We start from the raw sequence: 18281 nt of genomic DNA on the forward strand, positions 1-18281 counted from the left end.
ACCAGATAGCCGCTCGTAAGTAGAGTATGTTCACATTCACTGTACCATTGATAAGCAGCTTTAGTCTGTCAAGGGAAACACACAAGACAATATCCAAGAGAGGCAAGATAGGACAATTAAATTCTCTTGAAATAGAAACATGACTTTGTGACATATTTGGCAGCCAACAGCTGTGTAGACAGATGATGGAGTGAATTAAACTTAAGTTTACTCCATTGTTGGTTTTGGTCAAAACTGAATGGAAAAGACTAAACAGCCCTGTTTTCAGGTAAAAAAAACAAAAAAACAATACAAATACCCTACAATGCATTTATTTTCCTGACTCTCGCTGATGAGATTGAAGTGGCCCGGCACAGATGTTGTAAAATGCTTGATTTCAATGCAACGCCTCATCTCCCTCGGCATCTTCCGCTGTCTCTTTCATTTATTCTCTTTCTCTCTCGCAGACACAGACTGCTTGCCTCTCATTTTTTCACAGTCAGCAATACTTACTACTTCCCCAGACTCTTGGATCTTTAATCACAAAGTTCATGTTAAATTATCTTTTTATGCCTTTGTTCAGCATTTCAGAAGGGTTAGGTATGATAAGTGTCCATTCACTGACACTGCTTAAATTGTTGTTTTGCCTCACTGTGTATGGATACCCTAAATTTACATATAAACAGAAACAATTCCTGAGAAAGTGTGGAGCTTTCTTAAAAACAGTTTTAGTTCCAGAAAGATATGCAAGGCAAGTTAGATTGTTTCTCAACATGGTGTAGAAGTATGGATGTAGTAGCCACGCCCTCAGTGTTGCAACACAACGAAGGTTTTAGCTCCTGGATTAGGATTAAACCTCCAGTGGTTTTAGAGCACTGAGCCCTCAAACATAGATTATAAATCTCATGTATGAAGCCATCCCCTCCAAAACTCCATTAACATACAACACCATACGCTCTGATCCCGGCTCACCGCTGTAGATTGTCACATGATGCTGGGAAATGATGTGCTAATGGATGGGCCTGTGACTTGTCAGTTGCTTTAAGCATCACATACACTCACACACACAGGGGTAATGAGCGTGTGAATGTGACCATGGAGACCCTTTACTTACAGAGAAAGCCACAAAGAGACACAGAGTCGCATAAAGAGGTGAAAAACATTACTAGTCGAGTGCAGACGGGGTAGAGGGTTGCAATCGTTATGTAAAATTGATTTTCCAGGATTACTTTTATCCCACTGGTCTCCTTTACTCTAATCTGTCTCTGTTCACTCTGCCCCCGTGTCTCATTGACACCCCATTTACTCCTCGTCATTTCTGATTTTGTACATTTCTTTTTGACAGTGACATGCCAACTAGAATTGGATTGAAGACAAAGCAGCATGGCATGAACATAACAACAAATGAAAGCCCATCCTAATCATATATAAAAGGGCAGAGAATAATTGATTGCCATGTTTGATAAATTAAACAGTCCTGTATTAATGCAATAGTCAACATTCATGTCAAGCATTACAGCCCATCGTGTTTTCAACACTTAATGAATTATACACGTTATAGCTCTTGTGTAACAACAATTCTAAATGAAATCTCACAAAATCTCTGAAGTTTTAATGTTGCTTCAAAACTAAGCATCATTAGAAAGCTGTGTAACATGATTAAAGGGACTTTCTTTATGGCTCTTCAGTTCTTTCAGAGCATTAAAGGGACCCATGGATGCCACGGCTTTTCCCTTACCTCCTTTTCGTCTTCACCTCTCTCTAACCCAGATCATCTTTCTCCTCCCTGCCCTTCTTTTACAATCTGTCTAATTTTTTGTGCCTCCTGTTATCAACTCTCACATCTCTCCCCGACTCTCTGTCTGTGCTATTAAACAGGTTAGGCAGTGAGCTAGCCACCTGGCTTAAGATGCAGGTTTACAGCTGCTGAACATCTGGATGCTTCACCACTGACCTCCCCTGACTTTTTCCATTACCAAATGATTTATAGTGAAATAACAACATGCTAGACCATTGCCAATGTAGAAGTGACCTTAATTTGAATTGATGCACACTTGGTTAGTTCCAGAGGCAGACCTGTGTGTAAGCTTCACATGTGTGAATGCGTTCTTATACAAATCTGTATCCAGTAAAAATGGAAACAATAAAATAATAGGTTTTGTGTATTCTGTGTCTCACAATCATGAATATCAGAGAAGGCACTTTTCACCCACACACACATACATACACAAACTCTTTGAGTCCCATACATTTTTTTCACCTTGGGGTTCTAACAGACAGTAAGATGACATATATCAAGGTCTTTGTCATAATATAAAGGAGAGATAAATGGTCTCTTTTAAAGAGGACACCCATTTGAAGGTTTGAAAAAGAAGGTGTTTATACAATGCATACTATATTCTAAAGTGACTGCTGCACAACTGCCATATGTACATCAATAATGTCAGTATGTCATGTACCAGAGTGTTTCCAAGTAAGCTGCTATATTTGATTAAGTAATATAAATCCAAAATGAAATGAGGATCAAATGAATTTACGTTTTAGTTTAGTCAGACACCCTCTTTCTGTCTTTTTAAACCAAATTTACATAAAAAAAAATGTATGTGAATCATGATTGCAAACCCCAAGTTCACCACTCTTGTTTAAGTGTGTGTATTGTTCCAGCATTGTGGTGTAAATTAAATTTGGCAGATGTAACTGCTTCAGGCAAACAATATTTACTGTGGGAGTTTGGCTTTAATCATATCGCTCCTCCCACATCACCATTGTATTGTGTATATGCAGTGCTATTTATTTTTTCTCTTTCTGTTTCTCCCTTACACTCTCACACAAACACTAACACAAGATTTTTGCATCAGAATGGCTGTAGCTGTGTAGCATTTGTCGTGGTGTTGACTGTTCAGGCCTTCAGGGAGTGGCGGCCTGTCAGCGGTTTCTTTGTGCAGCGCTGTAACCCCACCAGGTTCATAACTCTAGTCCCTCTATCCCAGAGCATTCTGGGATCAGAGCCCTGTTATATCCAGACCAGATAATAGACTTTGCTCTTTACATCAATTTAAAAAATGTAGCATGTTTACCACATTAACCAAACAAGATTACTCTAAATAATAAGGTTTTTTTCCCAATGTATTCTTTCTATGTTAGTACTGGGGCAAGCCTCAAAAGAAAGAACTTGCTGGCGGCATGTAAAATAATATTGAGCTAAACTTTTTTTTTTAAGGTACAGTGTGTAAGATGTTGGTTTCTAACGGTGTGGTTGCATATAACAACCAAATTAATACCCCTCTGCTCACACCTCCCTGTCCAAGACTGCAGAACTTGAGCCGTCAAGTGCAAAGTGGTGTACAATGGTGGTCTGCCTTGCTCAGAGGCCATCCTTAACCCTTATAGCACTACTTTAGGAACAAAAGATGTCAGGTTGGGGCTAACGGAATCACGGTTTTGCGGCCCACGTCACCGCTCTTTCAAAAGCTTGTTGGAAAACTTTGGTGGCCTTTAGGTAACAAAAGGCTCTATCTAGATCTAGAGTGTGGTTTGTCAGTTCTGGGCTACTGTTGAAACATGGACTCCGTGAAGTGGACCACTTCCTTTGTAAATATGAAGGGCTCTTTTTAAGCTAACCCAAACACGAATAATTCTTCTTTTAGGTGATTATATACTAACTGAAACAAACCTATGAATATTATCATTTATTTCTCCAAAAATACTACAAACTGGACTTTGAAGCCTTTTTCCTCTAGTCTTATCATCCCAACCCTTTTGCCACCACAGCTCTCCAGTGTTCTTGCTGTTTTTACATCAGGATTCATGTCACATCATTGTGAACTTCAGGTATCACTAGAGGCCCCATGTTAACCCTGTGTACAGAGTCTGTCTAGCAGGCAAGGTTGTTGGTGTGAAAATAGATACAATCATCTGTAATGTCACCGTTTGGAACCTTGAGAAAGCAGCAAAAACCTAGCTGTAATAGACAAACACACCAATAATACCAACCAATGACACTGTTTTCTTTTGAAGCGATAGTTGAGGGATAGTAGCACAAAGAAGGAATTACTTACAAAGAAGTCTTTGGTGCCAACTCGATTTGTGGGATTGTGTTTGCTACTTTCTTTCTAATATATGCACATCGAGCATATGTTGAATTTCAAAATTGCCATTTATTAATCAAACTAATGGTTAAAATATTTTCCTATCACTTATTTTACAAAGGCCTGTTTCTCTATAAGACGTTTGATGACTTAAGTTGTGGGTTTCCCAAAAGGATAATAGTGCTAAATGCATTCTGACATGATAATAGATTACCTAATCTACATAAGTACGCTAGAGTATTTTGGCAGAAAGAGACAAGGAAACAAAGCTCTGCATACTTTCATCCTACCAGTTGAAAGTCTGTGGGTGTATGTGTGTGCGTGGGACAGCGGCTCATCCTGGATGGTTTTAACTGAGATCATCAGGGGCACTAAAACACCCTGATGTAAGAGGTGGTCACATAGTGCCCTACCTAAAATAGCTTCCATGATTTTTTTTGTTTTTCGGGTGTGTGTCTGGTTGTGTTTGAAAGGGAGAGGGAGAGCTGGTCCCTCAGGCAGCCTGTGTTTGGATAGCCTGTGTCTGATGAGTGTGTTTTGGGAGCCTCATCTGAACGCATTGACCCAGTAAAAAATATTCAGATAAGACAGAATCGCCTAGCTGAATTTCCTCGCTTTGTTTGTGTTTGTGTGACAGACCTGGAACAAAAACCTATATTTTTGGCTTCACAGTTCACACACATCAGCTGTGGAACAAAGTTCACCTTCTTTCTTCTTGTTTGGCATCACTTGCCCTCACCTTGAGGGGCTTTCTCACAAAATCCTGCCATTTTTTGGCGCATGATGCTAACTAGTTTAACAGAATTCATTTAGCAGACGCTTTTATCCAAAGCGACTTACAATCAGTAGCTCAAAGCTTATATTACATATCATTACATATCATTCACCCAATCACACACTGATGACAGGCTACCATGCAAGGTGCCACCTGCCCATCAGACTCTAACTAACATTCATACAACATCCAGTCCACACCGATGGCAAAGCCTTCTGGAGCAACTTGGGGTTAAGTGTCTTGCCCAAGGACACATCGACTGCCGAAGACGGGTATCGAAGCGCTGATCCTCCGAATGGAGAACAACCCTGCTCTCCACTCCACTGCACCACAACTGCGCCACAACCGCCCCACCGACAGCACTGATTATTACCATGAATTAATTTCCAGCTTTTTGTTAATTTCCTCACAACCTAATCGGCTCGAGAATGAGCTCATTCATTGCAGATAAGAACAAAAGCTGAAAAAACAAGTCAATTCAGGACAAGACAGAGGGACTGAAAGGAGGGATAGAGGAAACAAGAGAGAGACATATATATAGAGAGTGGGATCAAAAGAGGGGATATCACAAGATTTGGAAAGGCTTGTAAATGGATAAAGGCACTGATAGAGGGAGGGAGGTTCAATCAAAATAGAGAAGAATGAAAATTGTACAGTAGAATAGCAAAGGAGTGGGATATTCCAAAGATTGGAGTGGCTTTTACATGAGAAGGAAAGAGAGTGTAAAGAATTGGGATTAGAGGTAAAAAGCTCGAGAGGGAGTGAGGGAGGAAGGATTAGGACAATGTGCCTCTGATTTTCCCCTTTTATAAGGGTCGAGTTTGCTCTATTTGAAATAGCAGTTAAATAAAAACTCTTAATTTAAGGTTCACTTACTACATGAAGGTTTTTTCTGGAGCTTTCGTCGATTGATGAGGATGAGAGATTGTTGAGAGCTCTGAAAAAAGCTAGAACTTTGACCTTGAGTTGATTTGGAATAAATGGAATTAACTTTCACGCTCAGTGAACTTTTTTAGCATGAAATCTAAAGCTGGTATACAACCGTCTTGAATACAATAGCAATCCTCAGCAGTCTTCTACTCTTCTCCCCATCTTTCCCATTTCTCCAGAGCCGCCATATGTCTGAAATTTGATTATTTCCTCTTTCCTTGCACACACTATGGAAATGTTTCTTTTTAGCTGATGCTAAGCAAGATTATCCTTTATTTCTATATGGCTGCATCTGTCCCTTCCTGACTCAGCCGTTGTTGTCAAATATCAGTTTTTCCAGCCATTTTTCTGTCCTTATGGTTGTCATTAAATGTGTTCCTTCTAATCCTTTACAAAATAGAGGGTCTCATTCCAAAAACACCTACAACATTATTTCTGTCCTTTTACATTTGAATCGCTCTAAAACTTTTCATCAGGGGCTGGAGCCTCTCGCGGTTTGGACTGACTGAAAGGCAGGGTGACACATTCTAGGACACTTTGTTTCACCACCACACAGCACAAATGCATAAAGATGTGCAGACCAAATTTACATTTCTATGTGTCCCACATTTTTCATTTCCTCTCGATTCTCTTTCACAAGAATCTGCGAGATAGCTCTCACATTCAATAGTGTTCTAATAAATGTTGATTTCAAGGGAACGTACTCAAAATTAAAATTAACTTGGTCTCAAAGGAGACCTTGTGAATGAGCTAAATGTATTAATACTTTGTGGGATTCTGCGGAGCATAAAATGTCCCCTTGGGTGCTGATGCCCTTGGGGTCCCTTATGTGCCCAGAAGCAGTCTGGCTCTGCTTATTAAACTAGAACAGATTTTATCTGCAGACATCCTAGAGCCTAGGACTGACATCAGTGTGCTAAACCAGCGAGGTTAGGTTAATATGCATACATCAATGAATACGGCGTTGAACGCACACAAAAATATGTGTTACCTGTTTCTATTGGAAATGTTTTAGGTTCAAAAGGAAAGCTAAGTATTTTGTTTGATAAAACATGGTGTGATATTTTAGAACGGATCCATGTATCCTTTTTCAATACATTTTGACTTTTAGAATTTACGATGCATTTGGGAAACAATCCTACGCAGCCACCACTGGAATCTAGCTTTATAAGTATGATACTTATGATATTAATCATTATCTTTATCTGCAACTGTAAAGAAATCCCAGGTTTAAACAGATTGAATAGGTAGGGGGAAAAAATACATCTGCGCAGCATGCACATGTTTATTTAGAATTGAAATGACAAATTTTATATGAAGCTCCTAATTGTCTTATATTGATGAGTTTCTATACTGTTTACTGATTAGGATGGCACCCCGTTTACTATTTATCGCTGTCCATTTACAGGGTGCTGATTAAACGGTTCTGTTGCATATTGTGTAGGACAGAAGGGGAATGTATGTGAGTATGAATGTGAGTATGAATGAACCCATATCTGTAGACGTATCTTACTATCTGAATAATGTGCTCTTTGAATAGCAGGAAAATACTGAGCCTTTGTCTTTAAACCAGGTTTTTGTTGGTCAATGGCGCAATTGCTTTCTGCTGCCTCAAGATAGCAACAATGTCGCTGACCACACACAATTTTAAGACCAACAGTGGGTTCAATGACACCACCAGACTAGACATTAATTAACATTCTGACTCTGAGTTTGCTTTCCTGAGCTCAAAATGACCCAGCAGCTTCTTATGATAATACCTGTAAAGAGGTTGACATAAGTGTATTGGGATATTTATAAATAATGATGATTCACATGGCATTAAACTGATGGAGTATTAATTTTACTTTGGTTGCTTATCATTAACATGTCTGAGTTTAACACACACAATTGATCAGGAAACACTGATTTTCTTGTCTTTATCAAGGAAGTAAGATTAATAGTATTGTGTGTGCACATGACTGTCACTAAAAGGTCAAACGGACTGCTGTACAGTGACTTCTAATGAAAACTAGTGATTCAGTTTAATGTCAAAAGTTAAATGCATCATTAGAATCCATTTTCTATAGTTATTCCTTGGTAGCCCTTTTTTAAATATAATATTGTAATTTTTTTTAATCTTATGTTCTGCCTTCATTGGTAAAACAGCCATTCATGTCTCACTTACATTTTGTGCAACACATTCACTTATGTATTTGAACAAAAAGCACCAATAACATCTATGACACAAAAAATATATTTGTTTGAAAGATAACATTAGGATAAATAAGGCTTTTAAGAATCTTTTTGAAAATTGACCTCTTTCATACGCTCTGGGAATCACCTCTCTATCGTGCTCTTTAAATAAAAGGTCAAGGATGCTGAAGAGGGAGATAAATAAAGGGAGTGTTAAACAAACGGCAAATCTTGAAGCTCCCCTACTCCCTCCCCCCCTCTGCTGGTGTTTGTTTGATGAAGCCTCTCTCTGGGTTGGGAAAATGATGTCTTCTTGCCAGCTTCTCATATCATCAAGTGTGATGATTAAAAAAAAAAAAGATAAGCCCAACAAACCAATAAATGCATCCCTTCATCCCTGGCTTACGCTGCACACGTTCGTTTATGGATTTAAGTTGGCACAGTGGTTTATTCTATTTGATTATTTAATTCCTTCCGAACACGGTTTTATGAGACAAACAGCAACGGAGACTAAGCTTTCAATTCTTTTACACTGACTTTATTAGTTTTGTTGTGTGTATTTGGACATCAGTTCACAATTCACAGTAATAAAACACAGGAGAGGTACTGGAAGGAGGTTGGCAGGAGAGCAGCTGTAGATGTGGCTGTAGTTAAATTTGAGTGCACGTGCGTAGATGAACAGATTTATGACTTTGTGGTGCTGTGTATTGATTTATTGAGATTGGGTTTTCGCAGAAGCCATCAGCCATTAGAGCAGTTGCATAGGTGTCCAAACAAACATGCTTACAGACAGAGACAGAAAAACAATACAGTGCAAAAATGTGTATATCTATGTCTGAGAGTGTGCATGTGCTTGAATATGTCTGCATGAAAACCATGGATCCATCAATCCAACTTCCACATAAGGTACTGGAAGATGGATAGACTGGTGCATCAATAGAGAGGATAGTACAGTCTGATGTTTTAATCAGTATGTGTGGCAGGGAGTAGCAGCAAAAATGGTTCTGCTGTGCTGTGCAGCTTCTCGTAGCTTCTCTGTCTCCGACCTCAGGCTCAGTCCTGCCATAACTCTCCTCATTACAGCCTTAATTGGCCAATCAACACGGTGCCGGGCCAAAGGCACACTCCTCTTCCCTTTCCCAGCTTTACAGGGCTGCAGAGCTAGCTCCTCTATTTCTCTGTAATCCTTTCTCCTTATTTCTCATCCACACTACATGTTTGTCTCTGATATTCTGTCTTTGTTCTTTCTCTTTTTCTGTCTAGCTTGCTCCCATCATTTTTTTAATGTGTAGGAAGTCATTACTGTCTGTTCATCGGTGTGACCTCCAAAGCACATTTGATACCAAGGACAGGTTTTGTTGGTACTGTATGACATGAGAGGAAATGATTGTTTTGTGTTTGTGTGCGCTTGCTGTTAACTATATTTTTTACATTTCTTGTATCATAACATGTATGTAAAAAGTGTTTGTAACAGTATGTGCTTGATACAAAAATCTTTGATGTTTTTAAGAGTGTGTTCACTTGCTGAAGTGTGTGTACTCATGGCTTATATGCATGCCACAGACCAATGTATGTTTTTCCGATCTGCCATTTAGGAAAATCATCCAACATGTTGGTCCTACAAAACCATTTAAAAACCCTTTTATGGTTTAACAAAATACATCATACATGTCATTGAGCTCAAAAGACAGCCATTTACCTAAGATTATTAATTATTTTATTTGTACCCTATAGGGATGGTTTGCATTTATACATATAGAAGACCATAAATGGACTATATTCACACTGCAGGCCATTAGTTGTGTTTCACATTGCGGTCAATATCCTTTACCGGTCTGAAATGAATGTGTAATGTGCACACGTGTCATTATGTAAATCAACTCACTCATAGTTGGACATTTTGAATGTACTTTGCTTTGACGCTGAAGCCCCCAATCATCAAAACAGATCTCTGTGACATTTTACTTGCAGTGTGAACACACAGGAACACTGAGCTGTGTATGAGACTAGCATAAATTACTTGTTAGTATGAAGGATTTTTGTATAAGGATGTTTTTACTCTGTTGCATTCTGTCTTTTTTTGTAAATTGAACTATTGTGAGATCACTGAATCCAAGGTCATTAACAGTTTGGTCTGCTTGTGTTTGTGTGTGTGCATGTAGGTGTTTGTGTGTCTCTGTCTCCTGTTATTTTGGGACAAAAGGGCAGTGTGAAATGTGTGTGGAAGATGAGGTAGATGGGATCAATAATGGTGATGAGAGTCGGGCCAACAAACACATCATTTTAATCACCCTGGACCTTAAGACTACACCAACTCACAGCCCTGCCACTCTTGTGTGCGTTTGTGTGTGTGTGTTATAGTCTGTGGATGTATAAGCTGATGTTAGCGCATGTTTAAATCTACAGTATTCATTATTCATCAAATTCTCCAGCTCAACAACATACCTAACGTACAGTGTTCTAACCACGGTTACAGGAAGTACTGTAGGAATAAGGGACATTTTGGCCTGAATGAACTGAATAGGTATAGTATGTGGCAGTGTGTTTGAAGCTCTATTAGGTAAATTATAATGGTGCCAGCAAAGGAAGGGTAAAAGTTTAGGAAAGGCCATTAAAGCTACTTTCTGGATTAGAATTCAGCCTCCGTACACAAGAAAATGTTCCAAAATATAATTAGCAGGAAAGGGATAGCCTTCGCCAAAACACTGATATAATTTTGTTTAAATCCTTCCCTGAAACATCATAAATCCAGCACTAAATGTATAGTTTAAATACAAATAAGAAGACTGAACCTCCTGAGTCTGTAAATCAAGGAGTGACTTTCAGAAACTGAATTCAATGGAGGGGTGTACCTTCAAGTCTGAAATATGTGGTAACTGATGGTTGTTTTTGTGACAAAATAATGTCAAAGAACCACTTTTATCGGAACTATGCTCAAATGTCGGTGCTTATTTTTGAACAGCTTTTAATGCAGATGGTTTGTATTCAAAATAATGTTTCTTTTGTTTCGTCCAGGATCCCTGCAGGGAGAACATCAGAGGAAGTTGTACAAGGAGCTGCTGGCTAACTACAACCGACTGGAGAGACCTGTGGTCAATGACTCAGCCGCCATTCTTGTGGAGCTGGGGCTCACACTGCTGCAGATCATAGACGTGGTGAGGAAGACAGCATTTACTTTATACTCTTTGTGTGTGTGTGTGTGTGTGTGTGTGTGTGTGTGTGTGTGTGTGTGTGTGTGTGTGTGGCGTGATGTTTAATTTGGCCACTGTTGAATGTAGGAAGTGTGACAAGATTGAAGTTTGTGTTTTGTTTGGTGTACAGTGTGTAGTTTAATAGAAAGCTGAAGTGGAATTGTACTACTATATGGTGACTTGCATTTTTTACATTTTAGGTAATTAGCTAAGCGTCTCATTCAGAGACTTTACATGATTGCAAATGTAAAAGTAGCTTAAAGTCCCACAACACAATCATCGCAATGAAGAATCCAAGGAAAAGTGAGAGAAAGTGCTTGCAAAGAAAAAGAGCATTTTAGGGTTATCATTGCAAACAGAGAAGTAGCATGTTCGACATTGCTTTATTAATAGTGTGTTTCAGTCCGATGTGTGTATCAAGCTGTGGGTATCCTTAATGACACATCCCGCGGCAGGATTGTGCTTATGGAACAATGTTAAATGTTGGCGGACGTAATGCACTTCTGCTGTTGGACTTCTATTACATAAAGAACCTCTGGACTGGGACACATTAATTCTGACGACACACATACTGAATACGTTTTTAGAATGTCTTTACAAGTGTTCCCAGGTCAACTTTCTGCCTGAAAGTCTATCTGCTGCATCTTAACCATTTACTGACACATGGTTTGTGCCGATTGTTGAAAAGATTGTATTGATAAATGTTATTTTTAATGCTGCATTTTAGATCTATGAATACATACCAGGTTGCTGTCTCTCCCCCCCCCCAATATATCCATTCAGATTGTTATTGTCTTAATTCCTCTTATAACACAATCTTCCATTGTTTTTAATCTTTATTCATAGAGGCAAAGCTGGCTGAGCATAGTTGTTTTTTTGCTGCTCCAATGAAGCAGTGTGTGGTTAGGGCATCGTTCAGACCATCAGTAACCCTGCATGAAATAACGCATGGCTAGCAGTAGTGCCCATTGATGCGGTGGGAGTTCAACACATGGGTCTCCTGCAAAAAATGCAGGGTTGTCTGCCATGAAAGTTTAACCTGGCTCAACATTTGCTGCAAGGCAACGTCATCCAGTAAGGCACTGTGCCGGCCAATCATGTGAATGCAAGTACAGTTTCCTGGCATGAATGCCATATGGGCTGTTTACCTCCCAAACATTGTGATGAAAGGTAAACTGGTTGCTACTGTAACAACTCTCTTGAGTTGTAAAATTCTGTCTGTGATTATGCAGGCATCTAATAAGCCTTTAAAAGCATTAATGTTTTACTCAAAAGGGACTTCCTGCTACCTTAAACAACACCCCCACCAACGCAGTTCCATGCGTTGTTTTAACACAGTGCTGTTCTCTGTCTGGGTTCCTGCTTTTCAGTCTTAAGTGCTTTTATCCTCAAGATTAGTTGCAGAGAGAGGCATTAACGTTGATTATACACTCCCCTCCATATTTTCTCATGTTGTCTAGACTGTAGATAAGAAGTGTGGGGCTGCTGTCCTGACAGTGTTTTGTGTCTACCTGAGTTTGACACCCCTGACACATTCCCAATTCATGAAAATTACCATTCCTTCCTCCCTCCAGCCTGTGACACATAATCAATCCAGTTCTACTATCTATAATGATTTTCCAAATTGTTAAAATTCTGCTCAAAGTAGCAGGAAGCCTTTAAATGATTTCTCGACTCATTAACCACCAGAGAGGACCGAAAACTTGCAATACACTTTGAAGGCTGCATGTATGTTTTTCTGTGAGCCTGTCCACAGAGAGAAGACACTTTGGGGAAGCGTTATCCTGTTAAATGTTGTTTGTGAGTGTAATAATTAGAAAATCTGATTTTCTAGAGCATCTAACAGTGAGAAGTCAAGTGGACCAATGACCTATCTCACAAAATGTAGTTGTGTGGCCATTATACTATTAAGAGGGAGATGGAGCAGAAGCCATCGGCATGTCCTCAGAGTGGTGGGAAAAATATGGTAGGGAGTAAAATAACAGAATTGTACTGTTTTCACTGACACTTTTAGCAAGGCACTGAAGCTTAGCCAGCAGCTTAGATGCTTATATACAGCAAGAATTCCACCTCGCCAGAGGGATTGCATTTTGGTAAAGAAAAACACCTTTCTATTCACATAAAACACTTTCCTCCATTATCTTGGCTAATAGCTTCTATTCTTCCCTGTAGCCTCCAGACAAGCTGCTAAGTTGATGCTCAGAGTTAAGATGTGATGATTTTTTAACAACAAAACAAAATAATAGAAAGATTTGTATCCATCCAAGAATAGCTTGTGTCTTTATGTGGGATTGCTTCAATTATGTGGCAGCAACTTACGTGCTGAGATCCAGAAGCTGTGCTAGTACACTGTAACGTGACTGTTCAGTTGTCATGGGTACACCGATGTTCATTCAACTAATTTATTCATCAGCTGTAAAGTAAACCATGTTGACTGACTGGTGCCCACGTGTTTCTAGGTCAGGTTCTAGGTGTTTCTACATAGATTTGTCCATACAGGGACTCATATAACACATACAGATACATTCATGTTAAAACACAAGATAAACGTCAAGAAAAGTGTTTTGATAAAAATATATCGGTAATAATGTTGAGAGGTTATAGAATCGAATATACCTTCATACACATCTATAGATAACATGAAAAATGAATATGCACAAGACGAGGACTTGAGCATATTGTATTGATATACAAGAGTTACAAAACTGACTTTTTGATGGGAGAATGACTGACAATTCATATTTTATTTGAAGTAGATTAAGCAAAGTGAAGTCTGTGTCAGTATGTATATTGAATGTATACTTTAATATTATCAAGTTATGAATTTTACACGACCCACAAATTTATTTTCATCATTCTAACAAATCGCAAACACACACAAACATACACACAAACCACTATGGGATTCGAAATCTCTAAAGAGACACACATTTACAATAATTACTTTCAGCTGTGACTTTTGCTCAATCATCTGGGTCATCTGCTTTCAGAATTGACATTATAGGAGGGTATGCCATATGTGCCCACAAAGCTCAGAAAGAGGAAAATATAAATGGTTAAACAGATGCATTGTATTGAAAAACATCACTTTCAGCCTTCCTTTCTACCATGCAGGCATTCCTGTCCTGACTTTTCCACTCTGCACTTCAAGCTGACATTCTAAGGCTTGCAGAAACGCTAATTTCACCTTGCAGCTAGAATATTAGCAACATAATTTCCCAAATGCTATAAGTATACTTTGAAAACATTTCTTAAGTTAATTATTTGATAACTACAAAGGGTTCAATCTGCATTCTTTCCACTTTTGTTTTTTAGCTTTATTATTTTTATTTTAAATGAAGGATTTAAGAGCACAAACAGTAATTAGTTATTGTTAGTAATAACATTTAATAATAATAATATATTTTTATAACCAGGATATTGTCTCACTGAGATTATTAATTGATTCATTTTATGGTAATGCCCTGGCCAAACAATCAGCAGCATATAAAACATACACATAGTAGTTACAAATATTCAGAATTAAAATATATAGAAAATAGTTATAATAGTTGCTTTTACATTTTTTAATTTATGGGAATTTTTGCCATTGTTACCCTTTTATGGATAATCATTTTTGATCATTAGTGTGCCTGCAATGGTGCTTTTCAGGTACTACATAACCAGACCACATAATTCACCACATTTATATATAATTTTCAATTGTTTCCATGCACTTTAATTAAATAAACAAACAGACTCAGATGAACCAGTGCGTCGAGAAAAGAAAGGATTCTTTTTGTGATGTGATTTTGTCTGTGAACATAATTAGAATATTTTTTATTATTGGAGCCAGCTTAGCATTTTACAGTCCATCACCATCACTGGGACCTACTGCATTTTAGTTGTAAAAGGGTTGAGTAATTTGTCAGATGGCTCCACAGTGAAACTATTCAACAGAACTACACTTGCTTTCATAAGAACAGCTTTTACACAGTTTTACAAAGCCTGGTTTGTTCTTCTTTGGATATGCAAAGCAACTGCGCTGATGAGAAAGCCCTTTTCCTCTATATTAAATATGGATTGGCCTGGTTTTCTTTTCTTATTCAAAAGAAAGAAAAAACTTATTCTCTCTTCCTCTTCTTTTTTTTCTGTTTCTGTACTCAGGATGAGAAGAACCAAGTGCTGATGACCAACGCCTGGCTGCAGCTGGTGAGTCAAAGTTTAAGAAGGGCACATCATCATCAATTTAAAGTGCTTTAATTAGATGTCTAATTTTATTACACAATTACTGTGTTCTTCAGATTACTAGTGCCACTACATTAAGTGCTTGTTGACGATATTGAGTTTTAACCATGCATGCCCAGAGATACAATCCATTTCCTGGAAGGATTCTTTAAAACCTGCTCAAAGTCTAATGATATGATTTATAATCTAATATTCACTTTATATCCAGTATTAGTAGGCATTAGCTCATCCATCCAAGTATTTTTTGCAATTATATTCAGCGGTCACAGTTTCTCATAACACTGATCCTCAATACTGGAACTCAGCCACCAGTTGTTGCTGAGCGTGTCTGTGTGTGTTTGAGAGATGCAGTGCTTTTTCTCTGTCTCTGTTCAATGCTGGCACAAGCATACTTAAAAAAATGTCAGATTCTGAAGCTCAAAATAAGGAGAGCAGAGGAGGAAGAAGAGGAAGTGGGCAGCATATTTAAGTGGCAGTCAACTTGATAGTAAATGGACTTAATGCCAACAGGCTAACGATTCCACAGACAGTTTCATAGCCACGAGCCAATTAGTGCAACAGTTTCAAGTAGGACACAGTCTGCTTGGTGCCCACTGTTAAGTGCAGCAGAAACTTTTACTTGATGTTTGGGAAGATGGGGTGGCTGAAATAAATATCAAGATTTCAAAAAGCATAGAGAACAACCATCCCTAGTTTGTAACAGCGTTGCCATTTTGTAGACTGTAGCTGTAGTTGGCTGTAAATGGTGATATACTGTTACATTATCTAAGCCAACAGGTATGCCTGCATGGTTGGAAACATGCTTACAGGAATAACATTTTTCTTTCCATTTCTTGAAAATTTCAGAATGGTTGTTTGATTTAGAAAACTGAGACTGCAAGAATTATTTTACCTCTTGATTTTCATCTTCTATGCAAGATACAGCCATTTTTATTTCTATTGAATGTGCCTCTTTCTTGTAAAAGTTAAATAGGATTAGTTCAAAAGCCTTTAGACATAATGGGATTTTTATAGAGCAACGGAGTTATTGCACCCATTTCAAAAGGTCTTGTGAAATTCTCTCACTCTGTCTCTCTCTGCCTCTCTCTGTCTCAGTACTGGACAGACATCTACCTGAGCTGGAATCCAGAACACTATCCTGGTGTCCAAAACCTGCGATTCCCTTCAGACCAGATCTGGACCCCTGACATCCTCCTTTACAACAGGTCAGAAATGCTTTCTCCTGCTCATCACCACCTTCCTAGCTCTTAGTGATGAACCTACAAAGAATGATCACCTGAATCTGCAGCTTCAATGAACTTTATGGAGCTGCAGCAACTGTACTGTTTTGCTTACTTCACATCACTCTCATAGTGTTTTCAGCTGCACAAGGCGGCTGTTTTAAGTGAAAAAGCTCTAAAAACCCACTGTATACTGCCTGTTAAACAACAAACAGCAGTCAGACACAGTTATTGACTAGCTGGTGAACATAGTGGATTAGCAGCTAAAGAGCTAATATGTTCCGCAGGTGTTGGTAGAGACCAAAAACAGAGCTAAAAGAGAGTAGGTATGGGTGTTACATTCACCAGGGTACTTAAACATGATTTCAAATGAATGATAAGGTCGGCAACAAGTTTGTCATATCAACCTAAAAGGTGATGAAATGTTTCCATGAAGCAAATGACAATTCCACTGCCAGCAGGCCAAAACAAATCTGTTATTGCAGGTTTTTATTAAAAGGTGAAAAGGTCTTTTATTTTTAAAATGTTCCCATTTTTGAGTTCAGTATAAATTAGTTTTATCTCGTTGTCACGCTTGATAAAAGATGTGTTGTTATCCACCAGTCAGTGCAGCAGATAAGCAAACCTGTCAGTGACAGCATGTTTTCTTTCTAATTTCATTTTTGGGTAGGTGTGTTGGAGTGATTGAAATATCAGTTTAAGCCTTCTGATGCGCCGCTATCTTATTAAAGTCTGTCTTTAATCTCCTCAAACTTAAGCCGCATCAGGGTTACTTTTAGCCAATGTGATAAACAATCAAACACAAAACTCAGTGACACAGGCAACACAGAAAAATGATACATACATAAATAAATAAAACTCTTCTTCATTCTATTACTGTATTGGAAATTTTCTCCAACAATGCAAAAACGCAGAGTAGTCAAAATATATCACAATATAACACTTATTGTAGGAGTCAATCCACAAGTATCATTAAAGTCCTAAGATGCAATGTAGTGGCTAACAAAGCCTGTCGATCTCCTTGATGATTTGATTTGGACTTCTATGTTTACAATTAAGATACTAATGTCATGAAATGATCACTGATGAAGAGCTATTGGTGTCAAAATGCTGCATTACACCGAAAGTATATATGGCTGTTTTTTAAGAATTAGGGCAACATACAGACTAAGGGCAATGACCACATCTGATCACATTTTAAGGTTGAGCGAGCCCATTGCTGTATCCACTGTTTTTCACGCTTCTGTGTGAGGCTTCCCAAGTCAATTAGAAATGTAAGACAGTTGTTTTTCTCCAAAACAACTAATTTAATTGCGTTTGCATGCTTGAGTGAGAGACTCGTTGAACTGAAAAGTTGATGAATTTGGACACATGAAGTGAGGCTGAGAGAGAAAGACAGCTTTGCAGTTGGTCTTCATTGATGTTACTTAGTGGATGAAGAGAAGAGCCTCAGATGTTTCTCCCCATTCCCATATTTCCCCCGAATAAACACACTCAAACACACACACAACACACACACACACACACACACACACACACACACACACACACACACACACACACACACACACACACACACACACACACACACATGCACATGACAGGGAATACAAGGACAAAACAAAGGTTTGGGGGTATTAACCCAAATTTTAAAAGCTCAGCTTTCAGACCTGCCAGGATTACCCATTCTAAGCTC

General features: G+C 38.5%; 1 protein-coding gene across 1 annotated transcript in view; it reads left to right on the forward strand.

The window, feature by feature from the left end:
- The window catches only part of LOC129089705 (neuronal acetylcholine receptor subunit alpha-7-like), a 31444-nt gene that overhangs the window by 1371 nt on the left and 11792 nt on the right, over positions 1-18281 (forward strand). Inside the window, exons 2-4 of the mRNA XM_054597037.1 lie at positions 10963-11102; positions 15285-15329; positions 16461-16570. Of these exons, the coding sequence (XP_054453012.1) occupies positions 10963-11102; positions 15285-15329; positions 16461-16570 (295 nt within the window). The remainder of the gene's footprint in view (positions 1-10962; positions 11103-15284; positions 15330-16460; positions 16571-18281) is intronic.

Source organism: Anoplopoma fimbria, chromosome 4 (assembly GCF_027596085.1).
Source record: "Anoplopoma fimbria isolate UVic2021 breed Golden Eagle Sablefish chromosome 4, Afim_UVic_2022, whole genome shotgun sequence".
Taxonomy (NCBI): domain Eukaryota; kingdom Metazoa; phylum Chordata; class Actinopteri; order Perciformes; family Anoplopomatidae; genus Anoplopoma; species Anoplopoma fimbria.